This window comes from Candoia aspera, chromosome 2 (assembly GCF_035149785.1).
Source record: "Candoia aspera isolate rCanAsp1 chromosome 2, rCanAsp1.hap2, whole genome shotgun sequence".
Classification (NCBI taxonomy): domain Eukaryota; kingdom Metazoa; phylum Chordata; class Lepidosauria; order Squamata; family Boidae; genus Candoia; species Candoia aspera.
This window is the reverse complement of record NC_086154.1, coordinates 150,567,627-150,593,219: the sequence shown is the minus strand read 5'-3', so window position 1 is coordinate 150,593,219 and position 25,593 is coordinate 150,567,627. Positions and strand designations below refer to the sequence as shown.

The 25,593-nt window shown below is 40.8% G+C and overlaps 1 protein-coding gene across 1 annotated transcript in view; it reads left to right on the top strand.

The window, feature by feature from the left end:
• CACNA1F (calcium voltage-gated channel subunit alpha1 F) overlaps nucleotides 1-25,593 on the top strand; it is a 64,363-nt gene that overhangs the window by 9,340 nt on the left and 29,430 nt on the right. Inside the window, exons 7-25 of the mRNA XM_063293004.1 lie at nucleotides 85-281; nucleotides 410-513; nucleotides 1,238-1,404; nucleotides 3,298-3,378; nucleotides 4,494-4,584; nucleotides 5,957-5,983; nucleotides 6,069-6,229; nucleotides 9,022-9,247; nucleotides 10,122-10,329; nucleotides 11,701-11,821; nucleotides 13,412-13,505; nucleotides 13,898-13,952; nucleotides 17,640-17,705; nucleotides 20,086-20,210; nucleotides 20,982-21,111; nucleotides 21,274-21,333; nucleotides 22,537-22,643; nucleotides 22,811-22,898; nucleotides 23,211-23,318. Coding sequence (XP_063149074.1) covers nucleotides 85-281; nucleotides 410-513; nucleotides 1,238-1,404; nucleotides 3,298-3,378; nucleotides 4,494-4,584; nucleotides 5,957-5,983; nucleotides 6,069-6,229; nucleotides 9,022-9,247; nucleotides 10,122-10,329; nucleotides 11,701-11,821; nucleotides 13,412-13,505; nucleotides 13,898-13,952; nucleotides 17,640-17,705; nucleotides 20,086-20,210; nucleotides 20,982-21,111; nucleotides 21,274-21,333; nucleotides 22,537-22,643; nucleotides 22,811-22,898; nucleotides 23,211-23,318 — 2,216 coding nt within the window. The remainder of the gene's footprint in view (nucleotides 1-84; nucleotides 282-409; nucleotides 514-1,237; nucleotides 1,405-3,297; nucleotides 3,379-4,493; nucleotides 4,585-5,956; nucleotides 5,984-6,068; nucleotides 6,230-9,021; nucleotides 9,248-10,121; nucleotides 10,330-11,700; nucleotides 11,822-13,411; nucleotides 13,506-13,897; nucleotides 13,953-17,639; nucleotides 17,706-20,085; nucleotides 20,211-20,981; nucleotides 21,112-21,273; nucleotides 21,334-22,536; nucleotides 22,644-22,810; nucleotides 22,899-23,210; nucleotides 23,319-25,593) is intronic.

Below are 25,593 nucleotides of genomic sequence, written 5' to 3'. Positions count from 1 at the left end.
GTTGATTCAGCTCAACAATAAATAATACTCTGTTAGACGATCTTCTTCCTGTAGTCACTGTGATTCATCTCCTACCTGTTGCAGATCTGGAGGCTGAGGAAGACCCATCACCTTGTGCTTTTTCTGGACATGGTCGGGAATGCACAGTGAACAACAGTGAATGCCGTGGCAAGTGGGATGGGCCCAATGGTGGCATCACCAATTTTGACAACTTTTTTTTTGCCATGCTTACTGTCTTCCAGTGCATTACCATGGAAGGTTGGACTGATGTTCTCTACTGGGTAAGCTAATGTCCTACTTGGCATAGAAACAGAAAGCTGCACTGTTGATACCTCCCTGAGGTAAATTCATACAGTTCAGTCTGTCTTGATGTATGATTCCTTAAGTATTTTTCTTTTGACTTTTCCAGATGCAGGATGCAGTGGGGCATGAACTACCTTGGCTTTATTTTGTCAGCCTTGTCATCTTTGGCTCCTTCTTTGTGCTCAATTTGGTTTTGGGTGTGTTAAGTGGGTAAGTCAGGTTTGGAACATATGGGACATGTGACTATTCTTCAGTTCGTATCCTGGAAAAAGACATGTTCGGCAACTTCCCATTAATAAAAGATTGTATTCGTCCACCTTGGTGGGGGAAAAAAGTGTGTAAACTAAGGTTCTCATGTTCCGCATAAATTATGCAAACTGATTTTTTCACATTTGTGCCTGGTTTATCTAATTTATCCTACTTTTTAAAAATAAGAATCCATCAAGGGCAAACAACTACAGCAAGTAATGTCTCAAACTCTGTCTTAACTTACAGAAAGTAATCTGTGAATAATCTGCTTTTTGAGATTTCAGCAATTATGGCTTACCCGTTTTCAAATATATACTCTCAGCCATGGGAGCTAGAATGTTGTTCTGTTTACTTTTAGGTTTTTAGAACAGCCTTCTTTCTCATTAAAAAACTAAAGGATAAAAGATAAAAAGGAAAAAACAGTACAAAAAATCAGTAACAAGTAGTGTTCATTTTCTCATAATCTAATTAAGGGTGAGATACATGATGGAAGAGGGCAGGGAAAATAATTAGACTATGGCTAGGACATCTGAATTAGCAAAAGAGGTTCAGAAAAGAAAATCTGAAGTTACTATTCTGCACATAACAGCCAGCTGGATCAAAGGCGAGGAGGGCTTTGCCTTTGTAGGAATTTTCAGCAGTTGTTCAAACAGTCACAGTTAATTTGAGCTTTTCCATCCCACAGGGAATTCTCTAAGGAACGAGAGAAGGCAAAAGCCCGGGGCGACTTCCAAAAGCTACGAGAGAAGCAGCAGATGGAGGAAGATCTGAAGGGCTACCTGGATTGGATCATGCAAGCAGAAGACATAGAGCCCGATGAGGAAAAAGAGGAGGCAAATGAGAAGCATACCTGTAAGAGCTCTCAGGACCATCCCTTCCAAGCTCCCTCCCCTGTTTTGCCAGGGACTGTACCTTGCTGTTCTAGAGATGGTTTAGTTAGCAGCCTGGATGTTGCCATCTGTAACAGCTCTGGATGCGGGGATTAGAGCAGAATCAATCCAAGCGACAGCAATGCAAGATTAGTGGAAAAACCAACTGAACTGCCAGCTTGAAAAGGAATCCTGATTGGGATGAGGAGGGCAGGGGACTCCAATATGCATGTGTTGGGACACAGAGCTGAGATTTTCATGTACTTGTTCGTTTTGAGTGCTTTTGTGCTGTTTCAACTTTGTGAATGTAAATGGCATACAGCAAGATCATTGTGAGTGGAGCACGCCAGCCTGGTGGCAGGAATAGAGTTAGCAGAGAATAGGGCAGGATAGGCGGATAGCTTTGCTGTTCCCATTTCTCCACATTGCATATGTTGTTTCTTTCTCTCATGGCCTCTTGGTGCAGTAAGAGATGCTGTGGTTGTGCTCTTCCTTTGATAACCCCCTGACTGGCCAATTAGTGGCACCTTTACTTTCCTGTAGCTATAATTTGTAGCCTGGGGAAATGGCATTGAATTCCAAATATCCATCTCCTGGTGCTAATTAATTCACTGGAGCTATCTTGGCTACAGTATTTTGGGATCACTGAGGGAGTGAAGAGAAATGAAGGCTACTTTCTCTCTTCAGCCCATCACTTTGCATTTCTCCCAAATTTAAGTGGAACAAGTTTCAGGAATCTTGGTTCTTCCTTTTGTCCAGATTCCATCCAAAAATGGAGGCAAATGCAGGAGTCCTGTAGTGTTCCCACAACACAAAGAAATTGCTACATATTCCTCACTCAGCTTTTACAGAGCATTTAGAAAACATTTTTTTTTATCCGTATGGAAATATTTTTCTTAGCAAAGAATAATACATTTGCCTCATGCATAGATCTTTTCAGTGCTACTTCGTGTGTCTTTTTAGGGAGAATGATTTCAGTGTTTGCAACAACGTAGTTCCATGCCTCTGTACTCAGAAACAAATTCATAATTACCTTTTGGGTTGGCACCAATGTATTGTTTGTTTCTTTTAATTTGTTTTTTAAATCATACTAAAATATTTTTACCCACATTTATGTGTGTATGTGTGCATGTGTGTATGTGTGTATGTATATCTGCAAAAGTGAAATAAGTTCTAAAGCAAATTTCAAAACTAATCAAGAAGAACAGCCCAGGGCCTTTCTGTTTGAGTACATTGGGGTTTTTTTACTCCCATATCTGTTTGTAGGGTTAATACTCTTTAAATGCATCCATTTCTTTAAATTACTTTTAAATTCACAAGGAATTTCTTTAAGTAACAAAATCTGTTTCAGCACAAATTCAAAAGTTAATTAAATATGTAATAGAATTTAAAAATGGCATGCTTAAGCAACACACTCCTCCCATTTAATTGATTCTCATCAGTATGGATGGAATTTCGTGGAAGGACACAAATCAGATGGAATCATAGAGTAGAAAGGGACTTTAAATGTCATCTAGTCAAACTCCCGCTTAATTCAGGATCCAATGAAGCTTTTCTGACAGATGACCACCCATCTCTGTTTGAAGACCTCCAGCTATTACTACCAAATGGGAAGAGACTTCCGGTAGCAATAGGTGCTTCTAGTCTTGAAATTCCAGGCACTTTAGTTCTAGTACCTTGGAAAGAAATGGACAAGGCATTTGTAAGGAGGGTTTACCACATTTCCTTTTTTCTGTCATCTTGGTCTTATGGCTCTCATCATTTATTGTTCTCTGTCCATTTCCATCCATTTTGTTCCTAAACAATTTCCTTTCCCATTTATCCCCCACTTCATATTTTTCCAATCTTTCTTCCATCTGTGCCTCCCTTTTGGAAGACATTACTGTGGCAGACCTGATGGAGAAGAAGAGGAGGAAGAAATGGTTGAGACATAGCAGTCATTCCACCTACAGCCACAGTAATTTTAATGTTTTCTTATTCCTTTGTGTCCATGCTTAGTTTTCTTTAAGGGCTAAGCGGAGAAAGCTATAGATACTAGGTCTCCACCTCATTCCTCATCTATGCTTCATTCTACAGTCTATTGATTTCACACCTATTTGGTAATTATGCTGAGGAGTTCTATTTTTATTTCTTCGTTTTTAGTTGATTATTGGGTTTTTCTTACTGTATGCCCTTACGGCGATTCCTTATCCAAATGCTTTTAACTCCCAAGGGAATTCTCCTGCCAGTTTCCATTTGCCACAATGTGTTTTTCCTCTCCCTGCTGCATATATGGCAGCAATAGGATACTCTTTGCCACTTTCCAGGTCTGCTGGCCAAATAGGATCCATGGCTAATAGGAGGCCGTATGTTTCCTATATCACAGTCCCTGGTTCAGTCTGCAGTGACATCTCTGAGAAACTCTGGCTCATCCAGTCTTCATAGTAGTTTTGATTTATTATTTATAAAGTTTCTGATTACATTTTTTTAATCAAAAAGGTAATAGAGGGACAGATAAAAGGATGAGTACACATATGACTCTTTAAATAATTAAAGTTAGCATGTATGTACTGCCAATTCAGTAATAACATCATAAAATCTGATGAAACTGAATTATGCCCAACAGCCAAAGAATGCACTATTAAGCATATAGATATACCTGTATTCATCCTAAGTATTTGGAAAATTTAATGCTATTTGAAAGAGAATTTAAACTGATTGTTCATTTATGCTAGCCTTCAGTAAGCATGTTTTGTGATTTTTTTAAAATGTGCAAAACCTGTTGATAGGAGGTCATAGTTTACATACAGCATAGGGACAAGCATTATAAATTCTCTTTAAAGCATTTCTTTTTTCTGGCTCTGGTGTTAAATACATTTAACAAGAGAGGTATAGTGCCACAGTGATGGGGCTGCACAATGTATTTCCTGTCTCCCTCTCTTCTCTATATCACGAAGGTATCAAACTGATGGTCTGAGGAAGAGTCAATCCTATGGTTTTAATGCTGGGCAGCTGTCTTAGACAGTGAGCAGAAATACTGCAGGAAGGACTTGGGGTTGTTCCAAGGAATCTCACTTGCTTTTCTCTCCCCAGCCAGTCTTCCTGCCAGTGAAACTACCTCGGTCAATACGGAGAATGTTGGAGATGAAGAGCACCTTCAGAACAACTGCTATGATGTGTGTTTGTGAGTTTGCCTGGCCACAGAGAGGAGGGCTGGGAACTGCAGGACAATGCTAATTATTAGTGTTCTACAGACCAAGCTAACTCCTCTAGGAAACTAATGGGGAATCCAAAGGCTTGCCTCCTGTTCTTCCCCTCCCACTGTTTGAGTACATTCTCTGCTGGGGTAAGAGTTTTCGGGATTAGTTCCTGGCATTTCCTGTTGAAAGAATCAGAGTGATGCACTGAGAAACCAAAGGCCCTAATCTGTTTTCAGTCTTCTACTGTCAGACCAAATGCACCTAAGTCCTTCAGAGATGCTCTAAACTTTATGATGAAGAGAGGACCAAGTGTTTAGATTCCACTCTAGTCCAGAATAAGACAAGCAACCAACATTTAGAAAATGATTCTTTTAGTGAAAGGATTGTTTGAATATCTATCTGGTAACTGATCCATTTTAGTTTTTACTATTTTTAGTGTTCCTGCCTGCCCTGAGCAAATCCTCCTGAGAATGCTATTTTCTCCTAAGCTCGCATCTCATGGCTCTGATTGTATCCTGCCTCAGTAGAGCACTTCTTCTTACCATAGACTGAACCCTTCCCTCTTGGTACTAAGCAAATTTGCTGAGCAAATGGACATGCTGAACATATGGCCTGCCTCCTGAAGCCTATTTCTGAAAAATCCATGTCCAGGGTTGTTGTCTTAGAGGTGTCACTTTGTTTTGTCCTTTCCTATTTTTTAAATAGCGTCTTGACCTCCAGAAAAGTAGCCTGAATGTATGGCGATGGGAAAGATTTAAGGCTCTATTCATGGCATTAGAATCTCGATGTCAAACTGCATTTTTGTATATATAGGTCAAGGGTCAGCAATCTCTTTAAACAGGGAGGGGAGGCAAGGCAGCAGCTCCTCCTGGTGGACAGCTGGCAGCCTGTAGAAGGCCTTTCACTCATGCTTTGATGTCACTGAAAGGAGTAGGGCCAAAAATGTTCAGCCTCTTTTGAATGGCTCCATGGGTTGAGGAGAGAAGGGGGAGGGAAATCAGAATGTTTTACCATTCAGAGATCTTGGACTCCTGTTGCCATCCTGACTTTGCCATCCAAAGTGTGCAGCAGAAAATCAGCCATTCTGCTAGCAAATTCCAGGGGTCACAAACAGGGGAATGGGGGGCTGCACGTGGCCATGGATTGCCACCCCTATGGAATGACAGCCAATTCTAAAAAATGGTTGTCTATTCTGTATTTAGAAAAGATGGTCTAGGATGTATTAATGATGATTTGTGGAATTTCATTTTGAACCATTTCCATTGTATCCCAGATAGATTTGTAACCTCTCATTGGGTCTTTCAGTTTTAGCTGAGGATTTTGTTTGATTTTTTACTAAATTTCTATTTTTCGCAGAGGAAAGCTCTCCAAGACCAAGTTCTGGTGAGTATAAAAGTAGCCTGTCCTTCCATTCTTGCCCTGGCCCCTGGGCTGTTGAGCAATTTCTGTTATTCCTTTCCTGCCCCAGCCGCCAAGTCCAGCGTATCAACCGACTTTTCCGGAAGAAATGTCGCTTGGCCGTCAAATCTGTCTCTTTCTACTGGATGGTCCTGCTCCTTGTGTTTCTGAATACCCTCACCATTGCTTCCGAACATTACAAGCAGCCTAGCTGGCTCACCCAGATCCAAGGTGGGGCTGCAAGACAAAGTAAACAGAGACAACCTCAAGCAAGTGAGGCTTGTCTAGGCATTAGGGCTGCCTTGGACAGGCATATGGAAAGGAATTCTTCAGGATAGGGCTGAGAAGCAGGAAGTCACTGTTTTGAATTAAGTTTGAGACATAATTGGCTGGCATGTAAGAATGTAGCAGGTTATGCATATTTTATCCCCAACTACAGATCTAAAAGGCAAATTTCTATCATCCCCTCTCTCTTAAACAAAACTCTTGTACTAGTTAATAGGGTTTGTTTGTTTGTTTGTTTGTTTATTTATTTATTTATTTAAAACATTTATATAGCCGCCCATTTTGTACCAAACTCTGGGCGGCTCACAGCCAAAAGGTAATACAGCATTCTATGTACAATAAAAAATATTAAAACCACAAGTATTAAAATCAAAACAAAAGAAAGCCTGTCAGCATAGCTAAACTTTCACATGCAGCCCACAACAAGTTCATCTCATCAATCTCACCTACCCCAACGCTTGGGGGAAAAGCCAAGTCTTAAGTGCTTTTTGGAAGCTTGAAAGGGTGGGGGCCTGCTGAACTTCTGGGGGAAGTGTATTCCATAGGGCAGAGGCTGCCACAGAAAAGGCATGCTTCCCAGGTCTCACAAGATGACAATATTTAAAGGAGGGGACTAGGAGCATGCCAATCTGGTAGGACGAGTAGATGTCCTTAGGGAGAGGCGGTCCCACAGATAACTTGGTCCCATGCCATATAGGGCTTTAGAGGTAATAACCAGCACCTTGAATTGCACCCGGAAGGAAACTGGGAGCCAGTGCAGCTTACACAACAGGAATGTGATGTGGGTAAACCTAGGGGCACCCATCACTGCATGTGCTGCCACATTCTGGACCAGTTGTAACTTCTGGGTGGTCTTCAAAGGTGGCCTCGTGTAGAGTGTGTTGCATTAGTCCAAATGGGAAGTGCCCAAGGCATGAGTGACCAGGAGCAAGGCCTCCTGGTACCAGAAAGGGATCAATTGGTGCACAAGACAAAGTCTGTGCAAAGGCCCCCCCAGCCACGGCTGCCACCTGCTCCTTGAGCAGGAACTGTGAGTCTAGGAGGACTCCCAAACTGCACACCAGCTCAGTTCAGGGGAGAGCCACCCCATCCAGAGTCAAAGATGGACTATCACCTGGGCCTGAGAGGCCAAAAACCCAGAGCTGCTCTGTCTTCTGAGGGTTGAATTGAAGCCAGTTGCTCCCATCCAGACCCCAAGTTTACTGCAGGCTGCCACTTTGTCTTATGACTGAGGTAGGTTGACCCCTAAAAATGGCAACCTTGTGTATTCTCCTCTTCTACTATGTTATATGATATTATATTGTCACATTATAAATTGTCCCATGTCTTGTGGCAGAGGGCAGGGAAGCAGTGAAATACTGCATAAGTCCTATCATGTCAGGCATTCTGTTTTTATTTTCCACTTCTTTTATTTTCCATTCCACTCCTTTTGTATATAACTAGTATGTGAATTGCATTTTTTCTGCATGTATTCGTTATATCTGAAAAGCCCAGCTGGCACTTTTGCTTCCTTTTGTTGAGCCAAAGAACCCACCTATTTGTGGAGAATTGCTTGCTGCCCCAGATTGGGGGTAAAGAACAAAACTTCCCATGTGAACCATTTTGAAATTCTTATATTATGTGATGCAGGCTCTAAGCATTATTATCACTTGTCTTTTGTTGTTTAATGCATCTGCACATGGTTCTGCTGTTTGTTGGGCCCCAAACTGAGGAAGGCTATATATTAATTTGCCCCTTCCGGTTGAAGCTGCCATGCCAACCTACTTGATAAATTACCAGTTGACCATTCCTTTATGTTGGTCATTTCTCCCTGTAAGCTTGACAAAAATGCAATAAGGGCAACAGATTTAATTCCAGTCTGCCCCAAATTGTCCTGTAGACATGTGCTATTCTCAGCTGTCAAGATCATGGGGAAGGTTGGGAAAATGTCCTCCCTCTGCTCTTTTTTTCTACAGCGGGAGCACGTAGATGGCAAAGGTCAGCTGGGGGCGGTGGAGCTCAGGGTGTGGGGGTTGTTGAAGTGCATCCTGTGGTCATAAATTCAGGTGGGCTGCCAAGGGCCCAAATTTTGATCACATGGCAGCAGGGGCACTCCAACGGCTATAACTTTGAGGACCTAGTGTAAGTACCATTTGTTCAGCACCGTCATAACTTTGAACCATCTCTAAACGATAGTTAAGTGAGGGCTACCTGTAATTTTATTATTTTTATGTTAACCCTCTGTTACTCATACAGAGCTGGGAACAAATACTATGGTACTCTATCCAGTGTATTGTGAGACTTTAGATTAAATATTACACAGTAGGAACAATGGTTTGACCAGTCCTGCCACAGAGAATTTACTCTGTTGTGTCCCATACCAGTGACTGATTTTATTTCTGCAGACTTGCCAGGGGTGCCATTTGAAGCACAAACATAACTTGCCTTTTAAAACTGCTTTATTTTTCATGCTAGAATTCTCATCAAAATCAGTGCTGTGTATGGTATGAACTCTTTAGGCTCTTAGCCAGATGGCTGAGGAGAGCCCCTTAAAATGGTAAAAGTAGTACTGCTACTGTATTATGATTATCATAGCCATAGGCTAGTGTTAGCCTCTTCAGTAACTCAATCTTGATCAAAATACCTTAATCTCTTTTATTAGAAGAAGAAGCTTTTAATTGTTCTGCAACTTTTCCACAGACTGGAATGATCCACAGCACAGTTTGAGAACTTCTGCCCTATGCCTTTTGTTCCTGCAGCTTATGCTAACAAAGTATTATTGTCACTGTTCACCCTGGAGATGCTGCTGAAGATGTACAGCCTAGGCCTCCAAGCCTATTTTGTCAGCTTCTTCAATCGTTTTGACTGTTTTGTGGTATGCGGTGGGATTTTGGAGACTGTCTTGGTAGAATTTGAGGTCATGCAGTCCCTTGGAATTTCTGTGCTCCGCTGTGTCCGCCTCCTACGGATCTTCAAAATGACCAGGTAAGGAAGTTGCCATTAGCCAGGGATAAGGCATTCACTCAGATTTAGCAAAAGTCAAGGTTGCTCACCGTAATATCGTTTGCTTATGATACATATTGAAATTCCCATAGGAGGAGATGATTGGAATGGGTATTTACTACTACTACTTTCTCCTCTTCCTCTAGTTCCTGTACAGTTAAAAGCAGCTGACAGATGGCTTACTATATGGTGGAATTTGGAGACATGGGGTGTTTTTAAAGGGAACTTGAACCATCAGTGTCAAGTATTTCCCATATTTACAAAATAGTTTTTTATGTCTGTATGTCTATATCATGCAAACTTATGCACAAACTATGTTGAATTAAGCCCCACTAAGTCTGAGACTTACTTTCAAGAAAATGAGTAGAGGATTATAGCTCCAGTCACTCTTCCTTATAGAAAAAATATGGCAAGATTAAAAAAAGATGCGTAAAAGGTAGATAATTTAAACCTGAAATAGGAAAAAAATTATGTAGAAAATAGCTTGCACTTTTGCCTAAGACTTAACTAATATTCAGTAATGCCCTAAAAAAAATTCAAAACTATTGAAAGAAATGGTCAATGTGGTCAATGTATGGTTCTTTGACAGCTGCTGAACTGCAACTCTAGCTAGCAGAGCTACTGTGGAGAAGCAGTGAAAGATGTTAATAATTCAGCAACACAAGGATAGCCAAGCCTTCCCTGTGGCTACAGCAATTGGGTGTCCAGGCAGCTTACAGTGCCAGACCTGTTTTGTTTCTGTGAATTCCCTACCAGCATGGTCTTGAAAGGCTACCCAATAGTGCTGAGTTCACTCTTGACATCTAAAGTGCCCATGCTACTTAGCTTGCTTACCTCTCCATGACTTGTCTTCCAGGCATTGGGCCTCACTGAGCAACCTTGTGGCTTCCTTGCTGAACTCCATGAAGTCCATTGCCTCCTTGCTTCTACTGCTGTTCCTCTTCATTATCATCTTCTCCTTGCTAGGCATGCAGCTCTTTGGTGGCAAATTTAACTTTGATGAGACTCAGACCAAACGCAGTACCTTTGACACTTTCCCCCAGGCCTTGCTAACTGTCTTTCAGGTAAAAGAATGCACATTGTGCCAGTGGACCAGAACCTTTAGGGAGATGATTAAGGGCTAGCACCATTTCTATATGGTGTTCTAAGATGTTTTCAACTACAGCTCTCACACTGTCTTGCTATTGGCCATGCTACCTGGTGCTGTGGGAGCTGACATCCTCTATTCTGGCTATACAGCCTGAAATGTCAACTATTACTCCTTAGACACATGTACCTCCTGTAGTTTCCTTGGTCCAGGATTCTTAATGCAAAAGTATGTGAGATCTGATTCACAAAATTAGAAATTTTGTGAATGGCTTTCAAGAAATAAATGTCAGGCATGGCTGCTAGCAATCCTTGTCTCTAACTTACAGGCAGAGAAAATACTATTCTGAAAGCTATTCAGGAATTAGTGTTAACTCAAGATTTGGGAAATGGCAATGGCTGTCATGCAAGTAGTTCCCTAGACTTGTGGGTCATTTTAGGAACAGGTTTGAATTTCCATAATGGTTGAAGCGTAGCTCTTGAAAGAGACTTATGGAAATAGTTATGGAAACAACATTGCATGGACTATTGAAATACTGTAATAGACCTCAGGAATACAAAAGTAAGAACTCAGCATTGCATGTTAGAATTTTAATGGTATACATTTCAGACTGAGAGGTATACTTGCTTACACCTAAGTAAATCCATGCAGTTCTCTTTAAAGCTACTATAATCCAGCTGTTTTTTCCCTTAATGTACTCCAGAATTGAAATTAAATTCCATCAGGACAAAAAAACACTTGGAACATAAACATTTAAGAGCAAAATGTGTATGGACAGCTCTATTATCTCTGCTTACATAAAGCTTTCAGTTCCATCTCTTCTGTATACTCACCCAAGCTGGCCCTGCCTTTGTCATCTCTAGTTTGAACTTGAGGGGCATAAAACTAAAAAAATTGCAGCTTTGTTTCCTCTCTCTCTTGGCAACATTAAATATAAAAAACACCATTTTGCTGCAAGAAGCAATGATTTGTCCTGACTTCCTAATGGATTTAAATATTATGGGGAAAGCAAAGCTGGTTATGCTGAAGACAAGATTGTTCTACTGGGTATGAGGATATAATAAAGGTTTGCTGTATATATCCATCCATTCAAATGATAATGCACAGAACAGCTCACAGACCATTGCTTAATGATCCAAATGAGGCAGGAGGGTATGTGACTGAAATAGTTTGGAATCACCTCCTGCCAATCACAGTCATCTTTAAATTGTCATTTTATACCAGGACTCCGAAATCCCAGAGCAAGACTAGGCTTTGTTCACTACAGGACTGAAGTTCTTCTTGGGGAGGGGTTATAGAACTATCTGATTTGCTGTTGTTGTTTTCCCTGCTCAACTGTGCAATATAGATACTGACAGGGGAAGACTGGAACTCAGTGATGTATGATGGGATCATGGCCTATGGCGGCCCCTATTTTCCCGGCATGCTAGTCTGCATCTATTTCATCATTCTCTTTATTTGTGGCAACTGTATCCTTTGACTTTGCTGTTGGCAGTGAAGATTATTGCATGTTAAGGCCAGAAGAATTATGAGAGGTTGCTCTAGTGCTAATTAATTTATAAATTAGTTGCTATGTTAGTCTCACCCTCCCCTCATTTAATTCTCTTTGGGAAGCAGATGCAAAACGCAGATCAGCTGATACTTTTTTAAGAGACAATGTAGAGGATGGCTAGCTACAGTTTTAGGCTCAACTTTTAGGGGCCTGTTGCTTAAATGCAAAAGTCTTCTGTTAACAATCAATTTAGTTTTTTGAAGAGCAATCCATCTTTAATTTGGCAGTCCTCTACTGTACCTGAGAGAAAAAGAGAAGAGGTTATCAGAAAAAGAGAACAAAAAGGTTGGTGGAAGAAAAGCAGAGAATTGTCAGAAAGAGAGAATAGGTTCATTATGCACTACTGACTACAATCTTGTCTACCATTGGTATGCAGCCTTCAACAAATACCCCTCAAGAAATGGAGCCTTGAGAAAATTGTCCACCTTTGCAGTTAGAGATTACCTTCTAAATTATTCACCGTCATAGCCCAATTTTCCTAGGCTTTATGTTAAACATATGCTTTGGTTGGTGATCATCACCAATTTAGATAGTTTTAAAAGGGACTGGACATAATGGACTGTTATGAGCCAAGATTAGAAGATAACTATTGCCTTCCTGGTCATGCGTGAGAGTTTCTCAAATGCACCTATTTTGCTATCATGTGACATAGAATGCTAAACTACATAGGCTGTCTGTTGTCAGAATAATAGCAGACAACCATACCTTGGGATCTCTGGTGAATGTAAGAAGGGTAAGACTGCATTGATGGCCCAGATGTGGGACTGTCAACACTTTTCTCCCATTTTTTCTTGGATTCCAGGAATTGGCTCTTAAATATAGATTTGAACTCCTTCATTAGTATCATTTGAATATATCCCTGATGAATTATCTGAGCCTTGTTATGGTACCTTAGTTTTTCTCACCTATCTTCTTCTGCTTGCTCCTGGGAATGGCAGTCAACTGGCATTATGAATGAATCACTCAGTCTTTCCAGTCCCTAAAATGAGCAATCATGCTGACTTTCCCTGGCTGCAAGGATGTATGACCATAATAACTTTGTAATCTAGCCACAGAACTTCATCTGTGGGATAGATCAGGAATAGAATGAATGAATGAATGAATGAATGAATGGCAATGCTGTCATTGCAAAGCAGTTGATAGCCTTTTGATTCTCCAAAAAGGTGCCCAAATTAACCTAGCAGCACACACATACAGTAAATACACATCTGTAGATAATCTCAAAGGAGGCCTCATCCCTTCTCCCGCATACACCAGAAGAGATACCTCTTCTAAGAAGTGCCCCCTTTATCTAACAATGGAGTTAAGTTTGGTTTGTGCTTCAAGAAGATTCTCTTCTATATATACAAAATACATGCAAATTATTATCCAAATCAACTAAAACTAAGATGATTACCCCATTAAAAGGTATTTAGTTGGGTTGCAAAACTATTCTTCAAGTGCCTTAGATTGGATTAGGATTGTTTCCTCTTACATCAGATTATTTTCTCTAAACTTCCCACCTCAGATATCTTACTTAATGTCTTCTTGGCTATTGCAGTGGACAATCTTGCTGATGGAGACAATATCAATTCCTCCAAGGAAAAGAAACGCAGAGAGAAGTGAGCATAGCCTAAGTGAGGGTAGGATGTAATGCATTATGGACTGGCAGGATGGGGAAGGAACTCAACTAGATAGCAGCTGTTTGATTTGTAACTTCGTAAAATTGCTTGTTTTACTGCAGTTATAAGTCATCATGTAAGGATATTATCCTGCAGTAGAAGGATTCATTTATTTAAGTAGGGGTTTGGAATATTCTCCAATTTAAGAAGGCAATAAATACAAAAAAATGTTTCATTAAATGTGTATTGAATAATGATTAGAAGAGTATGATATATTAGGGAGAGAAGCTCATACTATTTCTGATAGCAAATGCTAGGTAAAGTCTAAAGTCTTCCTTTCCTTTCTGTCCTCTAACATTCCCCCCACAACTGCCTTTCTTGTTGTAATTCAGAGGGACACCAGCAGAGGGGGAACAGAACAAAGAGAGAGAGAAGAAAAATGAGAAGGTAATGTCCAAACACACTGAATGTGTAAGCTTCAGTTCTATTGTTCTGGTAATATAACCAAGTTCCCTGGGTAGCTATAGATAACAATAGGTGTGTATATATGTTTCATGGTTTAATGCTTCCTTCCCAATCTGATTCCCTCCAGAGGTGTTGGACTCCAGGCAGGCTAGAAAATATGAGAGAAGAGTCCAACTTTTTCTTCTTAGCGTTATTCCCGTGCTATGGCAGGGTCAACACATTTTGATAACACCAATGTTAGGTAAGAGTAGTTGAATGCATCTAGTTGGAAACAGCAGCATTGCAACAGATGCCTTCTCAGATTTTGCTAGTTTCCAAGTGGAGGGAATTCCATGAGTATATACCTTTTACTTCCAACATATAGCACACAAGAATGATTTTTTTAAAGTGCAAACACAGGCAGAATTCACACCAGTCTTTTTTCTGTCTAGATCAGTTTTAATCCAAACAATGCAATAACCGTCTTATTGCACAATCTCTTTTTAATATAATTTTGATTAAAGATTTTCACATAAGTAAAAGATAAAAATGAAATTATATAGAGTGAAATAAAGAAAAAAAGAGATAAAAGATAAAAGAAGTAGTAGAAAAGACAGTGCAGGTAGAAAAAAGACAAGAAAAAGTATATAAGGAAGCAACTTTTTAAAAAATAATTTTATTGAAGATTATATGTACAGATAAAACAAATACAAACTATAAAAAAGAAGAAAAAAGGAGAAAAAAAATTAAAAAGAAAAAGAAACTTGTTCCAGCCAGTATAAGCAACTTTAACAACTTATCACCAGCTTTTAAAATACAACAATCTCTTCATCCCATATCTCACTTCATTCTCTATAAAAAAATCTGTAAAACCTCATCATCCATCCTAATCAGCAAAAGTCCATTAAGGGTTACCAGAAATCACAACCTGTCTATTATAACCTTGATCTAATAAACCCACTTGAATTCCTTCCTTTTACATTTATATCTCATTTTCTATCATTAAACAAATCCCCCAAACCTCATCATTCAAATCTAGTCAGTAAAAATCTAATAAAAGTTATCAGAGATAACATAACTATTTTAACCTTAATAGATAAATTTAAAATACAGCAAATGAACTCTTTCCCATAAAACTCTTATCTATAAACAAAATCTTAGAAAATCATCATCCAGTCCTGGTCAAAGAAAATCCATTAAAAATTTCCAGAAATAGCAACCTATCTATTTTAACCTTGGTCAAATAAACCAACTTTATACTCCTTCCCCTTGCTCCCAACAATCTTAATCTTTGGTCCCTTTAAATAGCATCCAAACACTTGGTTTCTTTTCATTTTCTCTTTGTCTCTTCTCACAAAATCACTGACAACCTTAACAAATCCCTTTTGTAAATCCAATATAAAAAGGGTATCCAAGTCATTCTTCTGGCCTATTATTTGTATGTCCTTTTTAGTTATTAGAACATCGGCTGGTTTCATTTGTATGTTCAATATTTTGTCTTTTTTTATATATCCTTCTCTTACTTGTCATTTTTAAGTCCACATTTAAATAAATTTCAGTCTTGTCCAGAAAAACATGTTCCCCTTCTTTAAAACTAATTTCTGAGTCCATTGTTCACAAATATCTCTCAATGCATCCATAGTTTTATTTCCCTCTAGTGTCTAATCTTCAAAGTCTCGTCATACTGTTTTTCCTTTGAATGCAAAAACATTAATAGTTTCCCACAGGAAGGATTATTATAATCTATTTCCAAATTTTATTAAATCCATCTGGATCCTTAGTCCATTTATAACTTTTTAAAATCAACACTCTAATCACCTTTTTGCTGTTAATTTCAAAAAAGAAAAAAATGTAAATCCTTAAACATATACTTAAAACTTCTTTCATAATGGATTGAAGGAAACTCTCCCCTAAGTCCATAAAAACTTGCCATTCCAGAGGTTCTCAGTATTAAAAAGCAATAAAAAGTTAATTCCAAAATGATTAAGAAATGAGGATTGGCTGAACTTTGAGTTCTTAAAGGCTACATTACAACTATGTAATCCTTCAACTCCCAACCGCTCAACTCGTGAGCTGACTGGAAAAACTGTTCCTGCAGTTTGCTCATGAGGAATGGCTGTCTGGAGTGTGTGTGGGCTATCTCACAATCTCTCCTTTCTCTGGAGAGATTTGGCTGGTCTGGATCCTGCATCTGGCCACAGATTTCAGCCATAATGTCATCCCTGTTTTTTTCAGGGGTGTCTTCAGTTTGTCGTGTCCTCACCAGAAGTCCATAAAGAAGCAACTTCTAATCTTCTTTACAGCAGTTATCAACAAGTTCGTTACCTCTCCTCCCTCTTTGAAGTTAACAACATGGTTCTCTTCTTCCCATATTCAACCCTTTGACTGAATATCAGATCCATAAATCATCAATTCATTTTTTTCCATTTTCAGCAAAAAGTCCATAAGTTTCCAGTCTTTTTATAAAAATACGTGTTGTCTAATCCCTGATCAAATGGGTCAATTTTGCCATTTCCATATTGTTAGCCTATAAAACTGGTGTAGTGATTCCATCTTCAGCTTTAGCATTAGCTTGGACAACTTTCTGTGTGCTTTCTGCAATCCATAATCAGCCTTATTTTTGGCAACATTTCCACCTTTAAACAAAAACCAATGCAGCCTTTTTTACTGCACAATTGGGCATACTTCAGTCTTCTCTGATATGATGCTATCCAGATACAGTTTGTTGGAAAACAACTAATTTTCACAATAAGAACTTGCAGTTGAGGACTAAGCCCTTTCCTGCCTTTTTTCTCACTGCATTCTGTTGCATCAGCCTCTTTTTCCAGCCTCTCCTCACCCAAATACCCCATTTGTCTAAAATTTATATCCCCATCCCCTGCTTTTGATGCAAGCACAGCACATATGTGAATAAGAAATATGGCTGACCTTAGTATATCTGGCAGCAAGGGGAAGACCTTGCAGGAGAAAAGCATGCTAATTTTTCATTGCTTGTTGTGTCCTTCCACATTTGGTAACGAAAGTTCATATTCAGGTTGTTCATATGCCCTGGCTTGAACACAATACGGCAGTGTTTCTCAATCTCGGCAACTTTAAGATGTGTGGACTTCAACTCCCAGAATTCCCCAGCCAGCGTGGCTGCCTGGGGAATTCTGGGAGTTAAAGTCCACACATATAATGACCAGAACGCTCGAGCATTCACTCGATGACAGTCTAGAGGCTTTTGCTCATTTAACTGTTTATTGAAGCAAAGTGTCTGAGACAAGGTAAAAGTTTCAAATGGCATTTCCCTCATGTTCTGTAGTTTAAAATCACACAAACTTCTAAATCCCTCCCCCTTTACTACCCTCCCAGGCATGCACCTTCCTGTACCAGCAGATGGCTTGACTGGTGTGCTGGCCATTAACCTTGGGCAGAGGTATCTAACCCAAACAAAATAATTCACACTCCAGTCAAAGTCCGCCTCCCTGCTGGCGACTTGCAGTCTGCTGACACGGGTTTTATGTTGATGAATGTCAGTCCGATAAACATGTTCTGGGAACATTTCATTGGGGAGTCTGACAACACATCTTAAAGTTGCTAAGGTTGAGAAACACTGCAATAGGGAATAGTTGGGAAACTTTGGCAATGAGTCTCCCTTTCATTGAAATACCTGTCCATATTGGAGCTCCCTGATTTCTTTCTTTACAGATAGAATGTGGTGAGGAAGAGGAGGAGGGTGCTGTAGAGGAAGGCAGTGAAGACGCAGGTGAGGAAGCAACTCTGGTACGGTGAGAGTGATAAAGATTGGGACCCCAGGTACAAGGGTGGGGATTTGGGGGGGTGAGGATTGCATTCTCTTATTGATAGTCTGTTGGGAGCCATGTGGTAGGCCAGTTGAAGCAGGAAGTGGAAAGGGCCACAACTGAAGGCCATGGAGATATTCATTCTCATTCTCTCTTCTTTCTTTCTGAAATCTTACTCTATGTCTCCCAAGCAGAAGAATTCAGGGGAAGGACACATAGTTCTTAACAGAGACCTGAACTGACTTTTTGCAAAAGTCACTTCGGGCACATCAAATTGCTTCAAGGGCTGTTATGTGACCCCAGGACTGCAGGTTCCTACTTTACTGCAGTGAAGGACTATTTATGTTTTCCATAGAGGGAACTTGAAAATTTTTTTAGCCAGGACTGAAACTGAGCATAAGACTTACAACTGGCCAGACTACTAATTCTGCTCCTTCTCCTGTGTGTTCTTTTACACATAAAACAACTATCAAACAGACATTGACATCCACTGTCTTTCAGTTTCTCTGGGCTATTTAATCCTCACAAATGAAACAGCTACTAATTTCAAGGTAAAAGGAAGAGGAATGATGTAAGTTGATAATGGATTGCAAATTCACGGACCTCCCTTTTTGCTGTTAGTTGGCAAAGTGTTTTATACATACCGATAGCATCCTAGAATACTAAGGATTTGGAGAGACATGGAAGTTAGGAGGCAGGGGTAGATAGCCATAATTGCTCCAACCTTGAACCATGTAATTGTTTCAGATGTCACAATTATAACACATTAAATCCTTTTCAAAGCTTCACAGATGAAGAATGCTTCCTGTAGCACCTCTTTTCTTCCACTAAGGGTCACTACTTGACAGCCTGGTGCTTTAGTGCCCTTGTCTGTGCTTTTTATGTGCATGTATACTAAGCAAGAATAAAGATGCATCTTTTCTATCTCTAAATAAATGTGCAATTTTGCTACTAGAAATTTGGCAGAGGAAAGTAAAACATGAAGTGTGGACACTCTGGTGGTGTGTGCGCCCATTAACTATGTTTTGAAAGCCCTCTTTCAGGGCAAAGGAAAAGTAGTCTTTTATTTAGGACAGATAAAAGCTGGAAGAGAAAAGCTGTCCCTAGTAAATATGAACAGTTGAAGTTTTTGTTGCTGAGAAGTTTTGTTGTTTCATTGTCCATTGGCCATTCCAGGAGAATATCATGTCTTTCAAGCAGTGATCACACTTTCGGTTGGATATCTTTTGATGCCAGACTAGGAACATGGAGTGGTTATGTCAGACTGGCTTTCCATCCATTCCTGATTGAGCACAACTTCTCATACCTCCATGGTCTTGCCACAGCTCTCCACCATCTTCTCTTGATGGTGCTTTCTGCTTTCACTTTTCAGGCTCCATTAGTTTCAACTCTTCTGTTGATTCTAGGCAGGAGACTACATGGCAAGGGAGGGCAGGAAGATAAAATCAGGCCACAGTTAAGGTTGCAGGACCTTGGACAGCTCAAGCAGATAATTTGCTCCCTGGCTTGGCTCTTTCCCTTTACTTCAGTGTTTCTCAACTTTGGCAACTTTAAGACATGTGGATTTCAACTGTCAGAATTCCCCAGCTAGCAAAGGCTGTGGAATTCTGGGAGCTGAAGTCCACACGTCTTAAAATTGCCAAGGTTGAGAAACACTGCTCTACTTCAAGAAGCATAAAGCCTTAAAGAGACTACTCTGTTCTGGAATTTAGGTCTTCATTGTCTCTTACTTAGTTCATTTTAGGTCCAATGCCTGCCTTGGAAAATGGGCTCTCTGGAAGGGCTAGCATTGCCAGGAGCAGCAGTATACCACTATACAAGTTATATAGATAAATATGCTAACGTTCTTGTATAGAGACTGCTGTCTGCTTAGCTCAAGGGCTATGGCTACTGGAGGTCCAGTTTTGGGAGATGGTCTCAAGCTGGTTCTAACTTGAATGTTAGTTAGTCATACTGGTTAGTCATGACATATCCAAAGGTCTTCTGTTCCTTCCAAGGATTCTGCCTGTTTTTATTTGCTGCCTGTTATAACTGGGCTGCCTTCCTAGAATTTTAACATGAGTCTCTCTCTCTCTCTCTCTCCCTTCTGATCTCATATTTTCCATTCTTTGCATAACTCCTTGGGACTCTTCCTTGTTCAGATGTTTAGCCTAACTGAACCAAACAAACATTCCCACCCCCCATCCCCACCTGACTACTTCTACCCGTTTAATTACTGCTTCTTCCTGTGTTGCACTTTATAAGCTGTTTGGGGACAGAGGCTTATCTGTTGCTACTCTAATGCCCCATGCACATGTCCATCATTATATAATCAATTACCCCAAACTGAAGTCTCCTTTGCCTTAGGAGAGGAAGAGGAAGAAGATCAGCAGAGCTTGGCAGAGTCCCATCTAGACAAACTGGAAGACACTCCCAAGGAGAAAGTGTTACCAATTCCTGATGGAAGCTCCTTTTTTTGCCTTAGCAAGACAAACCCGTGAGTACATAGAGGGGAAAATGTGGGGAATGTCTTCTGGCTCTATGGGAATGTGACTTCAGCCTGGAAGAATTGTAGAGTGAGGTCCAGATTTCCCCTCTTCTAGTGTCAGAGCCTGTGGGATTAGGCCTGCAAGTTGTCAGTTAGAAGAGCCAGAAAAGGGCACATAATCTTTTTTTGGTCAAAATCCAAAAGGCAGACTTAGGGTAGACAGATGTCAAGTCAAGGGCAGTGAACAGCAGATAGGTTGGAGGTTCTAGTGACCAGTTGCTGAGACTGAAGAAACATTCTGAAGCAACACTGATACAAAGTCAGCTAGACATTTACTGGCTCCACGGCTGGCTGGGCTGATGAGCTGCAGTCCCCTTTTTTTGTAGTTTCCCTGGTGGTCCAGCTGCACAACCCACTTTACTCCAATAGCTTCCCTGTTAGTGCAAGAAAAGGCACTAAGTTCTTTGCTTATGATCTACATTCATGTTCCCTGGCATTTGGTATTTCAGGAAATTGCTATACTACCAACTTATTTTAATTTATATCCCCTTCAGTAGCTTTGCTGTACTCCTTTCCTGATGTCCATCAGGACTGTTTCTGTGGTCCCAGGCTCTTCTCCAAACTTACCATGCATATTCTGCCCCTACTTGAACAAATTCCATGGGTGTTCTGTCAGGATTCCTCTTAGCCCCAGGGCATCACCTCCTGATTTTTGGAATTTGAACCTCAGATCAGTCCTGCCTTATATTATTAGCTCATTGTCTTCCCTTCTTCCACCAGCCTTCGTGTTGGGTGCCACAAGCTGATCCACCATCATATCTTCACCAATCTCATCCTTGTCTTCATCATTCTTAGCAGCATCTCTTTGGCAGCTGAAGATCCCATCCGGGCTCACTCCTTCCGCAATAATGTAAGCCATGATCTGTGTTGTTGAAGAATGGTAGAACGGAGATGGAGGCAAAAAAAAAAGGCTTCTTCTCCTTCATCTGTACACTTTTCTCTCTTGCTTGCTCTGCTCTTTGGTTTTTCTATTCAAGCTTTTTTTCTTTCCTTTTTTTCTCCCATTACTCAGATTCTGGGCTACTTTGACTATGCCTTCACATCTATCTTCACTGTTGAGATCTTGCTCAAGGTACTAAGACTACGTAGAGTAAGGAATGGGGAACGAAGAAAGGGGAGAACCTTGTGAGAGGGCGAGCTTATCAACTCAAAAATGAAACATGCATCCTAGAGGCCAAGATGTCAATCACATAGTCTTGTGAGTACTAAGACTATGGGGTAGGGAGCAGATGAGAGGATTAAAGAGAACTGCAGAATGAACTGCTAGGAACCAGAAAAATGTAAATGTAACTGGGCTAGAGAATCTGAACAAGAGTAAAAGCCAAGACAGGTCCACTGGTAGATGCCTGGCTGTGGATCACCACTGTCTGTAACAGTTTTTATAAAGAATACTGGACTTAGTGGACTGTAGCTATTTCAACACCTTTCCATTCTTAAGTCATTTGAGAATTTGAGAATGCCCTCGTGTTTTTAATTGTAATGAATAACTCAGTATTGAGGTCAGCTTTCCTCTAGGATAGAATGTACCTGATGTGCCATGAGAGGGGGGCAGAAGTATCAGGAGAAATTAGAGCAGATTTATGTATAGGCCACTTCAGTCCCTAGACTAAAATACTGTCCTAAACTGCTGCATTTATAAAGCATGAAAACAAGAGAGTTCTGCATATTTTTAATATTTTGCTCTGTGTTTGTTGGCCATGGGAAGGAGCTAGGGTTTGTACAGGGCACTGAAGCCCATCTGATCTCAGGAAATCCTATTAAGCCATCCCTCTACTTCTGAGAATTCATTGCTCATAATTTTTTAAAAGCATATCTTTGCAAGCCTAATCAAGGGTAATTTGGTGGTATCTGAGTTGCTTTGGCGAGATGGGTGGTGAAGAAATGTGAGGAATAAATAAAAATAAAAATCTGTTTTCTTAAAAATATAACTGCAATACCCGTGAGATTGCACCTATTTCTATGTTCTCTATATATGGGTGGGATGTAAGTCTGTTCCGATGAAATGTTGGCACAGATACCATCTGTTCAGGGACAGAGAAAGATATCAAGGAGTATGGCCTGAAGAACTAATGGAAGTGCCTTTATGGACCTTGAGGGAGAGGGGAGAGGTTTGTGCTGCCAGTAGCCTCTTGCATGTACTGTAGCTGACTTGATTTTTGAAGCAGAGTCACTGACAGCAAAATAACCAGGCAATAATTTCCAAGTTGCTTCATTCTTACTACACCTATGAAAGGAAGAGAGAGACACCCAGTTGCTTTGGCACCTCTATCTGCAGATGACCGCTTATGGTGCCTTCCTGCACAAGGGCTCATTCTGTCGGAACTGGTTTAACCTCCTGGATCTGCTTGTTGTCAGTGTCTCGCTCATCTCTTTTGGAATCCAGTAAGTTGGAAAGCGGAATATGCCATACATCTGGGATAAGTATGCCCCCTGACAAAGAACCAAAGGGATTATGAAAGAGCAGCATTAAGCTCTGAGCATCCTGTGGGCTGAAGTGGTTGGGTGTGGGCCTGTTAGCTCTCTCACCTCCTTTCCTGTTTCTGTCTCAGCTCCAGTGCCATCTCTGTGGTGAAGATCTTGCGGGTACTGAGGGTACTCCGTCCTCTCCGAGCCATCAACCGAGCCAAAGGGCTGAAGGTGGGGACTTACCTGAAGAACAGGTGCTGGTTCTAGAGCAATTTTCCCAGTCTGGTGCTCTCTAGATATGACCATGCTGAGTTGAAAATGTGGCCCAATGCAGCTAAAGGGCACTGGGCTGGGGAAAGCTGCCCTAAAATGCAGAACTGGATAGATCCATTTCTTGAATCACATGTGGGTGCATGTAAACTGTGAAGAGGTGGGCCCTCTCTCTGTCCAACTCCTTCTCTGGGCCTTTCACATGATATAGGGCCTGAAAAGTGTGTGGTCAACCATCTCTTCCTCTCCCCATGTGCCTCCTTTTCCAAACAGCACGTGGTACAATGTGTGTTCGTAGCAATCCGCACCATTGGAAATATCATGATTGTCACCACCTTGCTGCAGTTCATGTTTGCTTGCATTGGCGTTCAGTTATTCAAGGTAAGGCATCTTTAACATTTCAGTGGGGTGGCTCAGGTGAAGTGAGCATGGAAGATAGGTACATGTGCTTGGAATGTTCAAGGACATGTTGAGTTATGACCACATTCAGGGAGCCATGTGTGGGTGTGTTTCTTTAGGTTTGGCCTTACACTTTTCCAAACACATCACCTTAGCAACAAGTCCTATACCTGAAGGTAAAAAACAGCTGCTTGATTCATCTGTAGTTGCAGATGTCACAAAGAAAAATCTAAGACTCAAGAAATACACTAACAAAACGCATAGCTAGTCACATGGGAAACTTGAACAATTTTGTGATACATTTCTGAGAACACTTCATCTTAAATGGTTTCTGCCTCTGGAGGCTGAACAGCCATGGAAGGGATATTTAATTTGGATTCCTGCACTAAGCAGGGAGATTGATTGAATTACCTCAATGGTCCGTCCACTCCCACATTCTGTAATCCTATATGAAAGTTTGGGACCTGGTCTGAGCAGAGTTTGGCAAAATGTTGGGCGCGTTTGAGGTGGGGAGGGCAGAAGAGAGAGGATGGAAACTGAGCAAAGAAAGATGAAGGAATCAACTAGAAAGACTGAGAAGTCTAGAGATGAATTAAAAATAAGATGTAGAAAGAGTTAATAGTCTTATTACTTGACACGAGGCTTCTCTTCCCCTTAGGTTCTTGAGTTCAGCATTTTTATGCGTATGCTTATGCATGTTATTTTCTTGCCCCTGCCAGCAATAGCTCAGTGACAAGGAGTGGGATATGGACATAGCAGGATGATGGATTTCACAGCATAACTTTGTGTGTCTGAACTTCATGGAGAAAAGGATCCCCTCCTTGTGCAGGCCTGCAATTTTCAGCAGCAATCCTGTGATGAGCATAGCATCCAACTGCAACTTAGGATAAACCTTTCTCTTCCCCTTTGTAGTTGCACATACCCTTCCAGTGGCCTTTGATACATCTTTATAAGGCTACTGGTAGAGTTCATCCATTGGTTCATGGTGAGGTGTCATCATTATGCTAGTGATATCCAGTTATACGTTGCCATCCGAAGCCAAGTAGGAAATGTTAAGGTCTTGACTCAGTGCCTGGAGGCTATGAAGATCTTGATGGGATGAAGCAAGCAGAGATTCAACCAAAACAAAATGGAGTTGCAGAGACCATCTGACTTTGTCTGCTGGTTGCTCTAGATGGAATAAAAGGAGCAGGTCTATGAGTAGGGTATTCTCCTAGACTCATGGCTGCTGCTTGATGGCCAGGTAAGAGCTGTGGCCAGAGGTGCCTTGGTCCAGCTTTGCCTGATGACTCAGTTGTGGCCCTGGAGCAGGAGGACCTGGCAACAGTAATTCACACCTCCTCTCCATCCATGGATATTATTACAAAGTGTGCTACAAGGGGCTACCTTTGAAGATTATTCAGAAGCTGCAACTGGTACAGAATGCTACAGCACACATGCTGATAGGTGAGAGCTATTATGACAAAATTACATCTGTGTGTTGGATGCTGCATGACCTGTCTGCCAGAAGGCTTCTGGGTACAATTCAAAGCATAACTTCCTCCTCCAGATAGAAACAACCAGTTTAGTATCTTTGACCTGGATGGGCATGCTGCAGGTTCCCACAAGAAGTGGGATTGGTGTGGGCCCAGGGATAGTATTTCATGATTGTGGTAACCAACCTATGGAACAGTTATTAGCTTCATTTTTAAAAGCTGCCAAGATAGAGGTATTGTGCAGGCCTTCGCAAGTGGAAGTTGCCTTCTACTGGTGGGTGCTGCCTGATGGTTTAAATTATATCCATAGCTGATCTGATCCTTCCTTAATGATGTTTTTATCTTCATTGTTTCATGGTGTTTTTTTATGTTTGAAAACTGCCAGGAGTCTTGGGATATGGTATATACATTAGGTACAGTAGGTAGGTAGGTAGGTAGAATGTATACATCAGGATATTAAAATAGACCCACAGTATTATTGGGAATATTTACCAAAGACAACACAGTAATACAGACTAAAGCAGTGTTTCTCAACCTTAGACACTTTAAGCTGGATGGACTTCAACTCCCAGAATCCCCCAGCCAGCTTAAAGTGTCTGACTTAAAGTGTCTGCTGGCTGGAGGATTCTGGGAGTTGAAATCCATCCACCTTAAAGTGGCTGGGGCTGAGAAACACTGGTCTAAAGAGTTGGTGATATATATATATATATAATGATAGTGACACAAATGGAGATACATAAGGGATTCGATGGACTGGAAGGGGAGGCGCTGGCCTTGATACC